This window comes from Oncorhynchus mykiss, chromosome 13, assembly GCF_057628025.1.
Source record: "Oncorhynchus mykiss isolate SJ-2025 chromosome 13, ASM5762802v1, whole genome shotgun sequence".
Taxonomy (NCBI): Eukaryota; Metazoa; Chordata; class Actinopteri; order Salmoniformes; family Salmonidae; genus Oncorhynchus; species Oncorhynchus mykiss.
The window spans coordinates 13,986,898-14,007,376 of NC_143034.1; the positions used below are offsets into that span (position 1 = coordinate 13,986,898).

Below are 20,479 nucleotides of genomic sequence, written 5' to 3' on the forward strand. Positions count from 1 at the left end.
ATTCGGTCAAATCTCCCCGCTAAAGAAATTAATACCACTGGGCTAGAAGGAGTTACCACCCTATCTCTAGTACCGCTCATTTCACATCAGTCAGGGGAAGTGACAAGAGCAAACTTTGGGAGGAAGGAGAGAATTGGGACGCGGTCCTGACATTTCTGAAGGGATGCTACCCTCTTCTGTCGTATCATGTAGAGAAGGTTTTGGCTTTCGACTTCCTCTTTCTGGGCAGCAGAGGGGAGAGGGTGGTAGCCAGAGGTTCCTCTTTGACCGGTGTGGCTGAAGGGGGTGGTAACCCCAAACCAAGCGAACCAGGCTCCAGCTTGACCCTGGAGGTCTTGGGGGAGTGTGGTGAGCGAGGTGACCCAACTTTAGGCCTCTTGGCTGGGGAGGCTTGGTGGGCGGAGGGGCAGCTGTGGTGGTTCAGACACACGGAGCAGAGAGGATTGACAGCTAGACACACCTGTTGACCAAACCCCACCAGCAACCAGTTGATCTCACTCCATAGATCCCTGTGTCGGGGAAGAGAGAGGAAGATCACCATCCCCGTCTTCATCAAAATCATGTCGGACAGAAATCACAAGGCAAAATGTTTCTCTTTCCTGCTGTAAGGGATCTGATTGGTCAGTGACTGGTTAACGAGTGACCTGATGGGTCAGAGGTAGAGGAAGTGGTGGTTACCAAGGTGACACCAGTCTTCCAGGGCCTTGGGTGACTCCTCTGGGTTCTTGGTCCCACCTCTCGTCCGTCCCAGCCGGTTGGAGATACGATGGACGTGTGTCCAGCCACACACACAAAACAAAAAGTAGAATGAAACTATCCCATGAGAAGACGCCCACTATATAATCCAATAGAACTACCACTCTGCACCTGATCAGATCACATGCAGACTAGAATATGGCATTCGTAGTCCTATATGAGCCACACCTACCTATGCCAGAGACCTGGTGCCAGGTGATGTCCATGGCCAGGTGAGCCATCTTGGGTCCTACTCCAGGTAGTCGTACCAGGCCCTCCACTGTGTTAGGGATGTCCCCTCTAAACTTCCTCTGGAGCATCACTGAGGTCTGCTTCAGGTACTTCACCTTGGTCTGGAGGAGGGGGGGGGGGGGGGGGTAGGAGAGAAGACATGTCAAGGTTTTATTCATAAGTATTCACACCCCTTGACTTTTTCCACATGGTACAGCTTGAATGTAAAATGGATTACACTGAGATTTGTTTGGTCACCTACCCACAATACCCCATAATGTTAAAGTGGAATTGTTTTTTATTTGTCTTTTTTTACAAATAAAAAGCTGAAATGTCTTGTCAATAAGTATTCAACCTCTTTGTTATGGCAAGCCTAAATAAATGTGCTGAACAAGTCACGTATGTTGCATGTACTCACTGTGTGCAGTAACGACTACCTCATCATCATCATGTGCAGTAACGACTACCTCATCTCTGTACCTCACACATAGAATTATCTGTAAGGACCCTCAGTCGAGCAGTGAATTTCAAACAGATTCAACCACAAAAACTAGGAAGGTTTTCCAATGTCTCAAAGTAGAGCAGATGAGTTGGTAGATGGGTAAAAATAAAAAGCAGATATTGAATATCTCTTTCAACATGAAGTTATTAATTACACTTTGGATGGTGTGTCGATACACCCAGTCACTACAAAGATACAGGCGTCCTTCCCAACTCAGTTGCCAGAGAGGAAGGAAACTGCTCGGGGATTTTACCATGAGGCCAATGGTGACTTTAAAACAGTTACAGAGTTTAATGGCTGTGATAGGAGGGGATTCAATTATCTGTCCTGCGTTACCCCGGTGGAAGGAGTGTCTGGGATGCCTCTGGAGCATGAGCCAGGTGCCCCTTTCAAAGCCAGCTCAAAACAAAGTGATGTAGGTCAAATCTATTTTTTTTTGTCACACATTTTATTTGTCACATGCGCGAATACAAGTGTAGACTTTACCGTGAAATGCTGACTTACAAGCCCTTAACCAACAGTGCAGTTCAAGAAGAAGAAAATATTGACCAAGTAGACTAAAATAAAAAGTAACACAATAAGAATAACAATAACGAGGCTATATACAAGGGGCACCGGTACCGAGTCCACAGGCTAGTTGAGGTAATCAACATGCTGCCTTGTTGACAATATGATCGAGCATTTGAAATGGCCGTTCAGTCTAATCGAACTCCCTGAATATCCAGCAGGTGCGAGCGCTTAGTAATTAGAAGGGAAAAAAGTCCGGAACTAAGGATATTTATAGGGACATGACCGACGGGGGTTGTTTACTTTCGACCGAGTCCACAAACAACCCGCTGCGGTGAGTATGCCTAGTGCACAGGTGCTATAGCGACTTGTGTTGCAATCATATACCCAAAACAATAGTTTTTTGAAATGTTACTTGCATCTGGTCTTTTACAGGCTATACCAAATGCAATCCAAAAGGGTTTAGCAACATAATACTTTCTCCTAGTGCACGCTAGACACACTTTTACAATCTGTGTTTGGCGCCCAGTTTCTAGCCCGATATATTGTAACTCGGTCTAGAAGAAACACTAACCTACATGCAACTGAGCCTTTTTACCGACCTGTCTGCAGCCTGGTCTCATGGACTATACGTAACATAGTAAAAGTATTTCTGCCAGGCTGAAATCTGTATGAAATGTTAAGTTTGGTATTTTTACAGAAGACTGACAGCTACTTCAGGCAATAACCAAAAGGGTGGAGGGGTGGGTGTAGTAAAACTGACGTATAGCATTTTGGGTAATAAGCAACTTCATCTACTTTGGAACTACTTAGCTAAAAGGGTTAAGGTTAGCCAACATGCTAACCACCTTTACTCCTAATGTTTAGCCTGGATAATGTTAGCTACCTAGTTCATGTTGGCCACAACAAATTGGAATTTGTAAGATGTCTGTTTTTAACATCATATGAAATGGATGGACATCCACGACTGTAATACATATAAAATGTAATATCATACTTGGTTTTCGGTTTTGCGTACAAAATGATAGGAAATGGTCTGAGACCAGGTTGGTGCCTGTTTGGGGAAGCTTCTCCCTGTCTGGTGGTATGTCAGTGGGTAGATGCTTCTGATATGGAGTGCATGGTTTGCAGTGCCCAGGAAAGAATTTTAAATTCAATTTTGGTCTCACCTGCTTCTCTGTAGACTTGTATTTTATTAGCCAACCCTTAACCTATATCTCCTAACCTGCTGTGGAAGCTCTAACCTTTTATAGGTGAAGTCAATTGACAATCTGGATCCCATCTAGACACAACCTGTCTACAGTGCAGTAGGAATACTGGGTCATAACAGACTTGGTGGTTTATTTTTCTCCTTTAGTCATGGTTCTTCCTGGGCTTCAGGTTTGGAGATGGATCCTCTTTGCCTGCATTCACTGGCTTTGTGTCTGTCAAGAGACTCCAAGACCGTAAGTCCATCTGCAGTTAGAATTTAGTGATCAGACTTGCTTCTCTCGTCTCTGTTTAACGTTCTCTTGTCGGAGCAATTTTTCATCTCCCCTTTCTGCAGATCTTTATCCCCCTGTATATTTCACCTGGCTTTGGGTTTAGAGATGTACTGATGTTCCTGTTGCCGGGTGTGTTCTCTGTAGGGTTTACATGGTAGCCGTTCCTGCAGTGATCCAGGCAGGCTCAGAGGCCAAGCTTTGTGCCAGCCTTCTGCAGCCCAACGAGACCCTGGTCATGACTATATCTCTGATGGCCGACGGGCAGAACGAGAGACTTCTCTACCAGAGTTCTGACCAAGAGTTTCACCGCTGTGTCCAGTTTCAGGTCAGCCCAGCACTGGTGGACTTCCAGAACCATTCCATTAAGAGTGGACTGTACTGCTCAGCTTTGATGCATCGCTTAGGTTCTTTGTGCAATGCCAGCTTATTTTATGGTTAATGTCAGTGGTGACCTACCAGAACTTTTCTGTGATTCGGGCTCCAATTTGTACCAGGTTTTGATTGAATGCTAGTATATACTATTGAGACCATTTATATATGTAACTTACAGCAGGCTGAATGCATAATGGGATCCCTGCAGGAGTTAAACGCTCTACCTTGAAGTTGCTAGTGGCTCTTACCAACTGGGCCACACGGCACCACATTTGAATGTCCTATGTTATCGGTCCGTTTACCGACGTTGCCCTGTTTCCGGCCCTGACAGGCCCCTCGTGTGAAGAGCGACAAAGTGCTGAACTTTAAGGTGGAGGTTCGAGGGGAGACTTTTCTATCAACAGAGGAGAGAATGGTCATGATCAAACCCTACAGCCCCATGACGTTCATCCAAACGGACAAACCAATCTACAACCCAGGACAAACGGGTAATGTTAGAGCCAGTACACCTTTAGTCTGGTTGCTAAGAAACGGGCCAATGTTCTGTAATGGTTTACTCCGGGGCGTTGACCTTTTTGGGCCCCTGACCCCATTTTGACATCAACAGTTATCCACGACCCCACCATGCTCCCTTTGTTTATTTGAGGCTATAACAGTTTTACAATGAAGTCCTGTCAGACTGACATCTGAAGGAAGTATTGTTAGAAATGCATCAGGCAATAATTGTGTAGAAAAGAACACCATCATTGCTGGCAATGCTCTTCCCCAGTCTGGTCCCGTCCACTCTGTTCTAACGTCATGCGTGGCTTATGAGGATTGTGGAGGGAAACAGTAGACATCTGAAGAGCCTCGTGGTGCAGATGCAGTAAATCCCCCTGGGTTCACTCAGGATATGTACACTGGAATCAGGCTGGAAATCCTCAACCAGTATTTCTGGGAATCCTTGGAATTTAGAAAGTTGCCTGAAATTCTGCTTCTAATATTCTCATTGGGTTTGTCTTGTCGTTGGCTGTTTACAGTGCTTTTTAGAGTCGTCACCTTGGATACCCATTTTAGCCCCGTCAATCAGCTGGTGAGTTGAAAATATATGATTGACAATAGTATTTTAGTTCAGTCTCTACTATTTCAATCCAAGATGCAGAAGTGTCACAATACTGTGATGGACATAGCAGTCTGGTATTATGTACAGCAATCAACCAGCCAGATCATGAGGCTTCCATTCATATAGGTCAGATTGGAATGTATGGGGTCATCTTTTCCTGAGATTGAATGGCAAATGATACATGTGATGTTTACATTAAGTGACCAAGCCAATCACCTGTCTAGTAGCTGTAGACAGCTATGCTCTGATGTTTACGTTAAGTGACCAAGCCAATCACCTGTCTAGTAGCTGTAGACAGCTATGCTCTGTTTACGTTAAGTGACCAAGCCAATCACCTGTCTAGTAGCTGTAGACAGCTATGCTCTGATGTTTACGTTAAGTGACCAAGCCAATCACCTGTCTAGTAGCTGTAGACAGCGATGCTCTGTTTTGGTATTGGAGTTCTTAATGAAACATGACCCCATCTCTTGTCTTTGCCCTTCACAGTACAACATTGTGGAACTTGAGGTAAGATCCTTGTTGGTGTAACTTTATGTTGACTGTCAGTGTAAAGACTGCAGCATTATGACTCCCCCTGCTAGCTAGGTCCTCATATCCACCTACTGTACAAGTTAGCTAAATACTTCCAATCAGCGTTGTGTGTAATCTGGGCCCTCTTCAGTAGATGAATGTTGCAGATAGAACTGACTCCTTGTCCTGTATACTGTTGTGAACTCTCCACAACGTTGTGTCCTGCTGAACATGCCCCTTCCTATGAACCAACAGGACGTTAATCACAACCGGATTGGACAGTGGGTCAACACTACATCCAGTGGCAACATTCTGCAGCTTTCTCACCCCCTGAACTCTGAAGCCCCTGTAGGATCCTATACCATTGTAGTGTGGATTGGTGGAGAGAAAATCTACCACAACTTCAAGGTAGAACAGTATGGTAGGTTGAGTTTCTCTTTCATGCTCTGTAATGTTGCATCACAATCCCGGAACGTTCTGGAGTTCACTGCTGTTCTTTTTATCTGTAGTTTTGCCCAAGTTTGAGATCAAAATGAACCTCACTGACAAGATCAGCGTTGTTCAAGAGGAGTATGAAGTGAAAGTGTGTGCAGAGTGAGTAAACACTATTGGTGATTTGCAATGTACTGTAGTTACAAGGTGATGTGGAACTCCACTACATGTCATTAATTATCTCATTACGCGAAGGCAGACCTGGGTTCAACTGCTATTAGAAGTGTTACGTTTACTTTCACATTTCAAATGAAGGATTTGAAAATACAAGTAAATAACATTGTATTGGTCACAACACGTGTTTGGTTCATGTTGAGGGTGCAGCGATATAGATGATCAATGCCAGAGGTATAGAATACAGTATAAACATATGAGATGAGTAATGCAAGGTATGTAAGCATTATTAGTGACTAGTATTCCAATGATGTCAAGTCTGTAGGCAGCAGCCTCTGCTAGTACTGTAGCTTAATTTGATAATACACTTGGAAATTGTTATGCATTTGAGGATACTCAAATACACTTATTTAAATATGCATGTGGTCTGCATTAATGACCCATGCTAATTGAAGACCTATAGTGCTACTGCTCAAGTCTTAAACTGCTGCTAGGATCCCTGAGATTTGTTAGTGGCATTTACGTGACCAGCTGGTTCTTCGGTCATAAAGCATCTCAGATTAGGATGGCTGTTCTAGGATCAGGTCCCAGCCTTGACATGTGACCTCGTTCATTATGATCTATAGTTAAAACTGATCCTGTTCTGAGGCTCTATGAATACAGGTCCAGATTCATTGACCGTGTTCAACGCCTGACTTCAAGCCTTTAGGTCTTATGTTTTTAATATGGTAACTGGATGCAGGAAGTTGACACTTGTCTTGTTGTGAATTGAAATCAGATACACGTATGGGCAGCCTGTACCTGGTAAAGCAGGGGTGAAGTTGTGCCGACCTTTGGTGGACAATGCGGTGATACCAATAACAGTTGATGAGCGAAATCCACAAGGAGTTCCTGATTACACACCTCCATGCCACAAAGAGTCAATAGAGGTCTGTCTGCTTTCCTAAAACGAGTAGTGCTGTTTTTACCAACCTATGACATTTTGAATGGGATTTAAATGTGTTTTTGTGGTTCTGCCTGCTTTTCCTAGATGGACCATACTGGCTGTGCTTCTTATGTCTTCAACATGGCACTTTTCACAAAGAATGCAGGAGAGAAATTGCTGGGAGACGTGTTTAGTTTCCATGCAGAAGTACAGGAGGAGGGGACAGGCAAGTCCTCATCACAATCATTATGAGATGCGTCATGTTGACTCAATACAAAACCCTTCATTTCACTTCAGCTGATGGCGACGTAACTATTGGCTGTTTCATTAGATCAGGTTCCCTAACTGTCCTGGGGTTCCCCCTGGGTTCATGTTTTGGTTTTTGCCCGAGCGCTACACAGCTGACTGGAATAACCATCTCATAATGTAGTTGTGATTAGAATCCGCTGTAGTGCCAGGGCAAGAAACTACACGGTGCACCCGGGGGGGGTCCCAGAACTGAGTTTGGGTTACTCTGCGTTGGTAAGAGCTTTTTGACCGTTGGTGCTGCAGCAGGGTTTTATATAATGCTGTTTTAATGTTCTGTGGAAGCTGCACTGCAATTCACTTTCTGCTTTGTGAAATAAAACCATATTTGTTTTAATTTGACAGGTATTACACTGTCAGAGGAGAGAAATGTAGAGCTCTCCTATGTGATTGGAGAATTCACATTTGTTGACACGCCCCAAATCTATGAGCATGGATCAATTATCGAAGGCAAGGTCAGTCCAACTGGTGTTCCTGTTGCATTGTGGATGCTTGGTTTGTCCTGCTTCCTGAACTACCAGTATGTGGTGTCACTTCATTCATACAACCCCCCCCCCCCCCCCCCCCTTTTCTTCAGATAAATGCTGTTCGATATAACAACACACCCATCTCTGACATGTTAGTCTACCTGTTCGAGGAGAAAGGCTGGTCCTCATATCTACGACTACAGAACCTAACCACGGACAGTCGTGGTATTGCCAGGTTCTCCGTCAACACAACCAGTCTGCCCAAAGAGAATATTAACCTCGTAGTGAGTATGATTCCTTCTAGGTTTGAGAGACTTTATAATCGATGCCAGTCTCTGGGCCTATACAATATCTACATCTTAAATAGAACTATAATAAAGTTTAATTAGTTAATCTGATTAATAATGTTAATTCATAAGGAAGGGATTGGGTTTTTAAGCAAGCAAAAAGGGTCGTTAACCTGTGGTTGAACCGACTCAACTTAGCTCTGGGATGTTTAGATAAGGTAGAGTTCTCCATTATCTGGAACTGTCTTCTAAATAGTGATGGATGAAGGTGAAGATTCCAGAAGTGAATCTGGATAAGTGTGTCTGGAGTGAGCGAGCTAGTGGGTTGGAATCAACTGTTGAACCTGTTCTGTCCTGGTCATAGGAGGAAAGACATTTTATAACCTATGACGTCATATTTTGTATATAAACTGTTGGGGGTTTCATGGCAGCGAGCTCTGAGAATAAATACTGTCATCTAATTTTGATAAGACTGGTCCCTGTCTATTTTATACAAATAACAATCTTACAAATTCTTAAACAGAGTGCATTTAATTAATGAACACACATAGGAATTATGACATTCCTGTGACGGGGGAACCAAAACGTGCACCGCTTGGGGTCCCCAGGACAGTTGGGGAAACGATGCCCAGAGGTCATGACCCTAACAGGCTAGGTGGAAGTAAGGTGGATCTGTTACCATATTGCTTCCTGTCATCCTCTCAGATCCCCGTTGTATATAGGAGGGGCTCTAGGGGTTGATTTAGGATTGGGCCTTTAGTTAGACTCTTCCTTTTGTTCCTTTCCAGGTGAGCGACACCCCACAAGTGGAGTACCCAGGATACAGGGTCCCCTATTTCAACAGAGGGCAACACCTACTCTCGCTGATCCAGCCCGCTGCCCCTGACATTAAACCGTCCAGCTCCCTGGCTATTCAGAAGGTGGAGAAACCACTGGCGTGTGGGCAGGCGGTGTCCATCACCATCCGCTATGCCATCGTAGGGGAGACTGTCCCAAAGGGCTCTGTGGCTGTCCTCTACCTGGTGAGTAGAACCAGGAACAACCTGCAAACCCATGGTGCCTCAAACAGCACCATATTTCCTATTTGCACTCCTTTTGACCAGGATCATGTCAGGCCCGAGCCACACTTTCAAAGGAAGGATGTTCCTAAACTACACCAATACTCCTAATCAACCACTGTAACCCAACCTTGCTCATGTTACAAATTGGAATTCGTAATATATAAATAATACATTTAGCGAAGTCATAACCGATATAAAATGGATGATGGGCATCCACAAATGAATAGGTGCTAACGTATCCTACTAATGGGAGTCGTGGATTTGTTAACCGTGTTACGTCTACCCCATGAGTCCAGGTTGCAACGTCTCCACTCTGTTGCTGAGAACTGTTTCCTTTCCCTCCAGGCCTTGTCCAGAGGGGTCATAGTTCAGCATGGACACATCAATGTTACTGTGCAGCAGGACAGTCCTGGTGAGTGAGTTTCATGAAGTGATTCTGAACGTTCTGGAAGGTGCTTAATGAGTGACCTGCTCTTTGCGTTGCAGTAGCCGAGGGTGACGTCACCTTGACGTTGGCAGTGGTCCCAGAGATGGCGCCGGTGGTTCAGCTCCTGGTGTACAGTATGCTACCCAGTGAGACTGTCATCGCCCACAGCATGAACTTCCCCACTGAGAAATGCTTCAGGAACAAGGTGTGTGTGTGTGTGTGTGGAGGAGTCTGGCATATCCCCAGTGACTGTACATCACAAACATTGTTGTCATTTTATGAAAGGTGTCCAGTATTTCCATACCTGGAGTAATGGTATCTGTGTCTGCCAGGTGTTGGTGGAGTTCTCACCCTCCAACGCTGTCCCAGGGGAGGAGAACACCCTGCATCTCTCGGCCCGGCCCGGTTCCCTCTGTGGGCTCAGTGCTGTTGACCAGAGTGTTGGCATCATGGAGCCAGGGAAGAGGCTGGATGCTGACAAGGTAACACAGCTCACTGAAGTGAACAACAGTGGTACCACCATACCTACTGTTTTGGTGGTGCTGGGAATACAACCAGTGACCACAGCAGACATGGAGTGGATCTGTTCACTGTTGGGAGCTTTTATCAAATGTGATGGGACTCATTCTCTGGCTTGAGGCCCACTTTCTATTGACTCTCAGTAACTGGAAAGCACCTCCTTGTTGATGGGACAACTTTCTAAACGTTTAGCAATGGACAACAAAATGGAGTGTTTCCCCAAGTAGTCGTTTCAGTCTGTTCTGTTTGGTCCCCAATGAACAAGGTCATTTCACACCTCCCTGTTGTCCCATTCCAGATATTTGATTTGCTACCGGTCAAGGAGACGACCTATGTTCCCTACGAGCTTGAAGATCCAGTAGCATGTTTACGCGTTAGACCAAGGAGATCCATAATACCACACCCATATGGACCGTCTGAGCAGACAAATGATCCTTATGCAGCTTTTCAGGTAAATATTTCTGCCCTGTTTTCTCAACTTGAAGCCTCTTCTTTCTGGGAAGAATCAGTCACCATACTGTTACAATGTGTTAAACTTAATAGAATGACAAACTGACTTTTATTACTAAATTGGTTCTGCTTTTTCTAGACACTGGGATTGAAGCTAGCGACTAACCTGGATATAAGAGTACCTTCCTGCCTCAGTTACCAGGGGAACCAGTACTATCGCTCCTATGGTGAGATGTCCTTACCAACCCTTATTCTCATTGCCAAGTCTAATGAATCTTGGGTTATGGATGACCATTTGCTAGAATAACAAAGCCTGGTTAAACTGGTCTAAACACTGCATGCACTCACTGAGCCCAGCAGCATTCAGTCTATGTTTTGTGTTGGTAGTAGCTTACAGCCTAATGGCTAGGCCTGGATCAGCGGGTCCTAGACTTGAAATGGCTGTGGCTGGTGGACTTGCCGCTCCACCTCCGCCACCCATACAGACGGTCCGTACATTCTTCCCTGAGACATGGATTTGGGACCTTGTGGAAGTTGGGTAAGTGCTCTGCAGAGTGAGGCCGACCTCTTGTGAAAGCCCTCTTAGCTCTTGCCTCGTATCCAAACAGTAGTGGTGTAGATTAGGAACCTGAACCTCTGTAAACTGTAGGTCAGCTTCCTCTTAGGAAATACCCTTTGACCTCAATGGGTGTCCCTGGTTAGATAAAGCTTAAATGCATTTGTAACAACAAACTGTGTTGAAATTAGTCTTTCTCTATTAGACACGTGGTGGCTTTCTGTTTGAACTCTGACCTCTGTATTCCAGGGAGTCTGGATCTTTAGATGTCCCCCTGACAGTCCCAGACACCATCACCACCTGGGAGACTGAGGTCTTCTGCCTGGCCCCCAGTGGCTTTGGTCTGGCTCCTCTGGTGGAGCTCACGGTCTTCCAGCCCTTCTTCCTGGAGCTCACCCTGCCCTACTCAGTCATCCGGGGAGAGCACTTTGAGCTGAAGGCCACTGTGTTTAACTACCTCTCCAAGTGCATCATGGTACGACGCTGCACCAGGATGGTTTCTTGAGTTGTATTGTTTGTGTCGTACCACGTTATCTTACCCCGTGCTCCTCTTTGGCAGGTTTCTGTGACTCCAGCTCTTTCCTCAGACTACACTCTCACACCCTTGCGTGATGTCCAGGACTCCTCGTGCTTGTGTGCCAATGGACGAAAGACCTTCAGTTGGACTATGGCCCCCTCTGTCCTGGGTTAGTCTTCATCTGTTCAAACGGCAGAATGGATGTCAACCTGAGTTGTGTACTGGCACCGTATTGGCTGTTGTGTACTGTCACCGTATTGGCTGTTGTGTACTGTCACCGTATTGGCTGTTGTGTAACCTGCGCTGTACTGTGTGTAGGGGCTTTGAACGTGTCTGTTAGTGCGGAGGCTGTCCGGTCCCAGACTGCGTGTGACAACGGGGTTGTGAACGTACCGGAGAGAGGACGCGTTGACACAGTCACACGGAGCCTGCTGGTGAAGGTATGTAGTCTACCGCTGTGGGAGAACTAACGTTAGGTAGCACAGATACTGTCTAGTGGAACTGCCTCTGAAATGAATCCCTCTCCTCCTCCAGGCTGAGGGAACAGAGAAGAGCCACACCTACAACTGGTTGCTGTGTCCTACTGGTCAGTAATGAATCCACGTTGAATGTTCACGGTGGTTGACGTGATCATCTTCATTCAGCTCCTCTTTGTGTCCACAGGAGAAGCTCTGACGGAGGAGGTGGAACTGCAACTTCCCCAGAATGTGGTGGATGGCTCTGCTAGGATTTCCCTCTCGGTTCTGGGTAAAATAAACCATTGTGTAGTGGTGGGAAGACTAACCTTCTCCAGTGACGATGCTGCTGTTTGCTGAAGAGGACAGTCTGTAACAGAAGTCCCTTGTTTCTCTGTAGGGGACATCCTGGGTCGGGCCCTCAACAACCTGGATGGACTGTTGCAGATGCCGTATGGGTGTGGGGAGCAGAATATGGCCCTGCTCTCCCCCAATATCTACATCCTGGAGTACCTGAGGAACACAGAGCAGCTCACGCCAGCCATCCTAGAAAAGGCTACCAAGTTCCTCACTAGTGGTAGGAGAGTCCCTTCAAATCTGTCTTGATTAGATGCCAAATCCACAAACCGGGCTGGATTTGTCCAATTAGAGGATTTCGTTTTCTATTTTAAAGTGTTTCTCCACGGTGTACCCTGCTGTCATGGTAAAGGCAGAGCTGCATAACAGATGATATCAATGGCTTAACAAAACAAAACTGACCCAACACATGGGTTTCTACTGAAGTCATTTGATGGTAGAATATTGACACTGTCTCATAGCACCCTATTCCTTACATAGGGCAGGACTCTCCAACCTTGTTACTGTCCTGTAATGTAGGTTTTCACTCCAACCCTAATCTCGCTCCCCTTCTAATAATTAGCTGGTTGAATGGGGTTAATTACAACTTGGTTGGAGGGTAGCTCTCCGTGAACAGGGTTGGAGAGCCCTGAGATATAAGGAGCCGTTTGGGGCACAACTCTGGGAATAGAACAAGCGCTTGGTCACCGTTGATGATAAAAACCCACCGGCAGGTTACCAACGGCAGCTGAACTACAAGAATGCTGATGGTGCGTACAGCACGTTTGGACAAGGCTTGGGGAACACCTGGTGAGTACTTGGCTTGTTTTTCACCTACTGGTAGTTTCAATGACGTATTGACCAATCAAATGGCATCTCTGGCATGGAGACGATGGATAGGACAGCTGATGTGTGTGTGTGTGTGTGTGTGACGTCATGACTTGGAGCTTGACGATATGATGTCAGGGCTTTTAAATGAATCCACGTCTTTCTTCAGGCTGACTGCTTTTGTCTTGAGATCCTTTGGCAAAGCCCAGTCTTTCATCTATGTTGACCCGGCAACGATGGAGCAATCCAAGACTTGGTTGGAACGTCAACAAGGCCAACGTGGCTGTTTCAGAACTTTAGGGAAGCTCTTGAACAACAGAATTAAGGTATTTATATTGCTAATAAACTGGTTGTCTGTTTCGTCAGACCGGCCGTAGTTTGATTTCAACAGGCTAGATACAGTTGGTGTCTTGACATTGTTTTCTAGGGTGGAGTGACGGATGAAGTCACACTGACGGCTTACATCACTGCTTCAATGCTGGAGCTCAACATGTCCGTGACGGTAAGTAGCTTCACTCCATGGAACCATTTCTCACACCGTCATTACAGGCAACTCATTCAGCCTCCTGTATGAAATCTGTCTCACATCAACTGTCATTTACAGCTTCTACGACGTAGTGAAGTCATTTCTCTGCCAGTAGCCTATGAAATAACAAAGAATGGGCTTAGATCTGTAAGGGAACACCCCCCTGAAATGGACAAAAATGAATGGGAAGTCATTGGCACTGGACAAACCATATACACGGTGTCCAATACCACTCAATTCGGCGTCGTTTCGTTCAAAGTTGATTGCAAATGCCATATGCCAGGTGTAACACTTTGAAAATCCAACAGGTGGCGAGTGCGCTCCACTGTGGTTTTTCATATTGCAAATGCAACACAAGTCAACATCAAAAAGCAAAATTTTGAAAAAGTGAGAAATTCAAAAACCTAGCAACCCCTTAAAGTGCTTTCTGGACCGTTTTTCGAAATTCTTTTGATTTGTGTCAATTACACATGTATAAGAACTTCAACATACTTCAGCCATTTAATTTATTTTTTACTTGTGCATAAGGCATATGTTTTGTCCATTTGCAATGTGATTTCATAGGAAGTCAAAAGTAACTTTTTTGGGGGGCCAAATGCCATAAGAAATTTGACATGCTCAAAAATCCTGCAGAAATGCAAAATTGACCGGCCTGTTTAACACAGGATGGCCGGGCATTGATAGTGGTTCTTCATCGCTCGTTGTGTTGATTTCATTATGGCCATTGGTTTATGTTTTCTCACTTTTGCAAATTCACTGTGCATTTGCAATATGGTTCAATGGGCATTTACCATCACGAATTTGTCATGCTATAAAAATCCTGCAGGAATGCGAAATTGACTGGCCCAATGAACTCGGGATGGCTGGGCAGTGATTCTGGTACCTCACTGTTTAAACATATTGCAAATGGACAATAGTCACCAGCAAGTCACTGTCCATCAGTCAATTAGATATCATTCTGACACCAAACCCACTTTTTCCAACTCGTTTAGTAGCCAACTATCACATACTACAGAGCTGGCCCAAAATTCACAACGCCTTCTATTCAAACCATAATAAAAACGTAGTTGCGTTCCAGCTGCGGGTCCAGTTCTAATGTTATGTGTAGGCCTAGCTGAGGCAACCCCGAATCCCAAGTTTTGGCTCGATAGGTAATTTGGTGCCCGAGCAAGACCCTAATTGGTGCTGGAAATCCACTTTTTTCCATTCCTTGCTACGGGGTCCTTGAATGAGCTATCGGACAAAAACGTTGGTCCGTCTATATGGGCCGAGGCGGTCGCAATGCACCTAGTCTTGCGACTCTGGGACATTTCTAAATGTTGTCATTTTCGTGATGGTCAAAATGAATTGACGTCATTGCAGATGTACGAGGCTGTTTCTCGGTCCGAGAACCTTCTAGAGCCACGCAACTCACCACGCACTATCGACCTGAGGTCTAGAACAGATTTCGGAACTCTAGGTCTGACGGTTCTTTTTTAGCTCGAACAAAGGTTAACTATTGCAGGCTGTCTCTACGCACCCCAATGGGTCCCTCCTGCCAAGCTGTGTGATTTAGTTTTTCTTGGAAATTTTATGGGAATCATGACGGATTTACAGTTCATGGGGGTTGCCTAATCACACATATGAAGCTTTGAAAAGGTCTGACCATTTTAACCCTTCAAAACAGCCACTATGACACCATTTAAGGCACTTCCGGTTTACAGAATCCTGAGTTTTTTTTAGTCTTTATGTTAAGAACTGAGTTATTTACGGAGGGTTTAGTGAGTGTTATTTCAGAAAATCACAAATCTCGCAGAGCTCCGCAGCACACTTTAAAAAGATTCGTATGAACACCCTGCATCTGAATCTGTAACTGTTAAAAAAAAAAAAAAGAACATCACCAATTTGACATTGTACGATTTCTCTTAAATGACGATAGATAAATGGCTGGTTCTTTTTTTTTATTGACACCAGAGGCTCCTTGACTTTGACGTGAAGCGGAAAAATGATTGCTCTATTTTCATTTTGGACCTTTTTTCCCAGAAAAATGGCCATAACTCAACCGTTGAGGCCTAGACGCCATCTTGTTCGGGGCCAACTGCCCATCATGCCAAACCTACGCTCACCAAGTTTTGGCTTCGAAATATTTTCAGTTTAGGAGAAGGCCACGTCGTGATGTTTTGTACATTTGCAATATGATTGCTTATGCCCTCTTGTGGGATTTACCGGGACAGTGGAAAAATGACAAATTTTATAAAACGGAAACCGAATGTCTGAGTTGGTTTGACTTCCCGGTAGATCCGGCCCTGCCGCACGGCCCGACGCCGTCCGTGAATTTTACAAACGTTTTCGGACGTCTAGTAAGGGACCGTATATTTGCAATATGGACTTTCTCACTAACCATATGGCGAATGTCAAAATGTTCCCTTAAGGTATGTTACTACTGATATTAGGCTCTGTATGCTACTGTAAAGTGAGAAAGGAAATGTGCTGTAGTCTGGTCCCAGATCTGTTGGTGTTTATTTTTAGAGTGCCATGCCTCTTCAGTAGGGGACCTCTGCATGTACAGAAATTATACCCTTTACAAATGCAACGTAATAAAATGTACAAGGAAAAACAATCCCGTTCCTCAGCAAAAAGTGTTCCCTAATCAACAATTTGAACTGCCTGAGGCCCCAGAACAGCAAGTTGAATGGAACCCAGTCTTACTGATCTGGGACCAGGCTGACTTTTAATGTGCTGCTGTCATTCTGTGCTCTAGGATCCTGTTGTGGACCACAGCTTGTCTTGCCTGAAGAACTCCACCAGTGATTTGTCCAACACCTACGCTACTGCTCTGCTGGCCTACACCTTCACCCTGGCAGGTGACATGGAGACACGGGCACGGCTTCTGCAGCACCTCGACACCATCTCATTTCAAGAGGGTGAGCTATATCCTGGTAGCGCTGTCTTACCTTGATTGAGCATGCCTGGATAATGGAGTACTCCTAAAAGTGCAAACCCTCAGACCATCTGGCACTCCAGAGAGGCCCAATAAAATGATTAATTTTAAATTATTGTTAAGAAGAAAAAAAATACTCTTGCTCCTAAAAAATGTTTTGGACATGAATTGGGGAGGTCAGAACTTTGTATTGTGTAGTCTGTATTAGGATGAATAAGCTAGTCCTTATTCTGGTGTGTGCTCCTCAACCCTCAGGGGGTCTCCTGCACTGGTCCCAGTCCTCCTCGGAGACCTCGCCCTCCCTGGAGGTGGAGATCAGCTCCTACGTTCTGCTGGCGTCCCTCAGTGCCTCTTCTCGGTCGACCTCTGACCTGGGCTACGCCTCCCGCATCGTCAGGTGGCTGGTGAGGCAGCAGAACGCCTACGGCGGCTTCTCTTCCACCCAGGTATACTTCCTAAACGCCAGTGGTCTGAAATGGTGCACTAGTACAAACATTGACTTGTATCAGACCACAGGGCATGTGTTCATGTCCAACCTGGTGAGGCTCCCTTCCACTGATAGAGCCTAGAAACCATCATCGTAATGGATGGAATTGGGATTTAGTCACTTTGAACAGTTGCTAATGTGAGAAATATTCAACCCTTTTAAAATGGTCTCTTTTCATTTTGAACTGATTGTCCTGTGGTGTGCATGTCTAGGACACGGTGGTGGCCCTCCAGGCCCTGGCTCTCTACTCCACCAGGGTGTTCAGTAGAGGAGGAGCCAGCACAGTGACGGTCAGGTCTCCCAGTGGGGACCGGTGCCTCTTCCATGTGAACCAAAACAACAAGCTTCTGTACCAGGAGAGGGCGCTGCAGGACACAGAAGGGAAGTACAGCGTTGAAGTGCAGGGCAGTGCTTGTGCCTCAGTGCAGGTCAGTGAAAACGCATCTCTCCTCCAGTCCTGTGGCGCAAGATGCCCTTTAATACACAGTACAGGGAAGCTGTTTCTTCTGGCTCATAAAATGTTTGTATTCGGACAGGATGGTTTCCCTGACTTCCTCTTCTCTATCCCAGGTGGTGCTCCGCTACAACGTCCCTACTCCTACCAGAAGCACAACGCTCAGTATCCAGGTGACTCCAGAGGTGGACTGCAACAGGAAGTCTTTGAGACCCAGAGTCACGCTGAAGCTCCAGTCTCGGTCAGAATGAAGGACATATTTGTATGAATTCTAGTAAATGTGTGACCTGCAGAATGGGTTTGACCCAAATGAATTAGTTTTGTTATACCTGTGTATATTGACCTTCTAGTTGGTACCTCGGCTTGGATCAGTCAATGCTTATCTGGTCTTTATGGATAAAATCAGCTGTCAATCATCTTTCTCAGATATCATGGAAAGGAGCTCACCACCAATATGATTATAGTGGATTTGAAAATGCTCTCTGGGTTTTCTCCAGATCCAGACTCTTTGGGGAGGGTGAGTTGTTGGGACCTTTATCCATGGAGGTCTTGCCTCGTCTGTGTCCCTTTGTTTAAGGATGACGGTTCTTTGTTCATGCAATATCAATGACTTGTCTTCACAGCTGCGGGGTTCAAGTCAAGTGGATCGTGTTGATATCAAAGATGACCATGTGTTAATGTACTTGACAGAGGTGAGGTGAAAACCATTCACATGGCACTTCATATAATGGGCTTCATCTAAACATAATATATTTTGATGTACAGTAACTTCTGCTTTGATCATTTCATGACCCGTTTGTTTGTTTTTCTCCCAACAGCTGACATCACTTCCTTTCCACATCACCCTGGACATCATACAGGAGTTCCCAGTACAGAATCTAAAGCCAGCAGTGGTCAAGATCTATGACTACTACCAGCCAAGTAAGTTACTCTACTAACCCTCCCCAAAACGTTATTTTTACCCTCTTCTGAGGAACATTTGGTCAAGTTGTTTTCATTTACTGAGACGAAGCTGTCTTACGGTTACAGGTGACCAGGCTGAGACAGAATACGTCTTCCCTTGCAACTAGGGGTTCCAAGCTAGTGAGCTACTTGAAATCTGGAGTTATTGGTGATGAATTGTGTACTATACATGATTTAGGGAGCCAGTCTTCCTTTAATCTAAATGTTGGTCAGTTTGCTAAAGGATTCATTAAATGTCTTTGCTCCTCGACAGATGGAAGAAGATGACATTGATGTCACACCTGCAACCCTTGAGACGTCTTTCAAGTGCTGAAGTAAAACTATTGATCTGGAAATAAAGTGTTTCATTAAAACCCTTTTCTGGAGCCTGTTGTCTCTGAGCAGTGAGGTGAATATTGAGGCAGTGGTGTTCATCCTGGGGTACATTAAGCAATGTGATTGGGTCCAGTAAACAGAGCAGCTCTCTGGAGGTGTAGTTTCCATCTGTGCTGTTAATCAGGGTCGCCAACTGTACAAAAGTGTTCACAACTTTGGCTTCTCATCTCTTTTGTTCCTCAGTCTGTGACATGGACGCCTGTAGTTGTGAAGGCCTGCTTCTCATCAGGGAATGGGCCAGGACATATTACCACTAAATGACATGTCTTACTGTGATCTCCTGATGAATGGTGTGGACAAGGCAGGGCAGGATGTGGTGGTAAACGCCTCACAAATCAATGAGACTGACGACCCAACAGATACTCTAGAGCCCTACTGACAACACTGATGAACCAACAGATACTGTAGAGCCCTACTGACAACGACTCGCATCTCGTTCACAGACTTTAGTATGCAAACATACTGGGATTAAGAGTAGCTGTGAAAAGCAGTGTTTATGACCTGACAATGGGACAGAAAAGACCATGTTCTGGGTTGACTGACAGCTCAGCATGTACAGTAAACTAAGTAATTTCTCTACTTTTGACGGCGGTACAATACCAGATGTTTCGGTTCAGATTTAGCAAGCCCTCTTGATTGGACAGTACTCAGCAATTCTTAAACAATAGTGAACACAAATATATCACCATGTGAATTGTTCCCATGTTTCATGAGATGAAATGAAAGATCCCATTAATGTCCCATACGCACAAAGAAAGCTCTCAAATTGTGCACAAATTTGAGCATTTTGACTTTTCCAAGGTTATCCATCCACTTGACAGGTGGGGCTGATGACACGTGCTCACCTTGTGCTGAGGACAATGAGGCCGCACTGAAATGTGCATTTGTCGCAATGCCACAGCTGTCAAATTGAGGGCGCGCGCAATTGGCATGCTGACTGCAGAAATGTCTGCCAGAGCTGTTGCCAGATGATTGAGTCATTTCTCTAATGTTTCCCGCATCAAAAAGTCATTTGTAAAGAATTTGCCAGTACTTCCAACCAGCCTCACGACCAGGAATTGTAATCCTGCCAGCCCAGGAACTCCACATCCGGCTTCACCTGCAGCATCGTCTGAGACCAGCCACCTGGACAGCTGATGAAACTGGAGTATTTCTGGTTGAGGTAAAGCCTTTTCATGGGGGGGGGGTCTGGCTCAGTGGGTGGGCCCAAGCTCTCCCATGACTGCGCCCCTGCCCAGTCACATGTCATCCATAGATCAGGGCCTCATTTATTTCAGTTGACTGCTTTCCTTATGACCCTGTAACTCTAAAAATCATTGAAGTTGTTGCATGTATATTAATGGATAATATCAACCCACTTCAGTGGTCACTGTTACAGGTGCAATGATATCAAGTGTTTTCTACCCGTAAACTCAGATTAGGACCCTGACTGTCAGTTGGCTCCAGTAAGGCAGTGGTCACCAAACCACCCTGTCGTCTCCTGGGGGAACTCAATCCCTTGTGGCTGAGTAACAGGGTGTTTTACACTCGCATTGTTAATTCCAATGGACCTCTGACCCCTACACATCAGT

The 20,479-nt window shown here is 45.3% G+C and overlaps 1 protein-coding gene across 9 annotated transcripts; it reads left to right on the forward strand.

Annotated features, from left to right (window-relative positions):
- The first annotated feature begins 1,687 nt into the window (after window positions 1–1,687).
- On the forward strand, window positions 1,688–18,889 carry LOC110513709 (alpha-2-macroglobulin-like). 9 transcript variants are annotated; one of them, XM_090195285.1, is made up of 37 exons: window positions 1,688–2,309; window positions 3,333–3,420; window positions 3,604–3,784; window positions 4,163–4,319; window positions 4,851–4,903; window positions 5,420–5,440; window positions 5,699–5,864; window positions 5,953–6,037; window positions 6,828–6,978; window positions 7,080–7,200; window positions 7,626–7,735; window positions 7,858–8,031; window positions 8,823–9,056; window positions 9,441–9,507; window positions 9,582–9,727; window positions 9,855–10,004; window positions 10,340–10,492; window positions 10,631–10,718; window positions 10,882–11,029; window positions 11,297–11,522; window positions 11,607–11,733; window positions 11,883–12,004; window positions 12,099–12,150; window positions 12,228–12,311; window positions 12,420–12,596; window positions 13,090–13,165; window positions 13,353–13,509; window positions 13,611–13,685; window positions 16,450–16,612; window positions 16,885–17,075; window positions 17,329–17,544; window positions 17,687–17,811; window positions 17,997–18,087; window positions 18,194–18,262; window positions 18,389–18,491; window positions 18,600–18,653; window positions 18,787–18,889. In XM_090195285.1, exons 2-36 carry the CDS (start codon window positions 3,335–3,337, stop codon window positions 18,638–18,640), a joined length of 4,386 nt encoding a protein of 1,461 aa, XP_090051411.1. In that variant the 5' UTR covers window positions 1,688–2,309; window positions 3,333–3,334; the 3' UTR covers window positions 18,641–18,653; window positions 18,787–18,889. The 9 variants fall into 9 exon arrangements, with proteins under 9 accessions (XP_090051411.1, XP_090051408.1, XP_090051409.1 ...); XM_090195282.1 differs by having other exon boundaries at window positions 2,262–2,309; window positions 10,879–11,029; window positions 18,600–18,681; XM_090195283.1 differs by having other exon boundaries at window positions 2,262–2,309; window positions 10,879–11,029.
- Window positions 18,890–20,479: the final 1,590 nt, after the last annotated feature.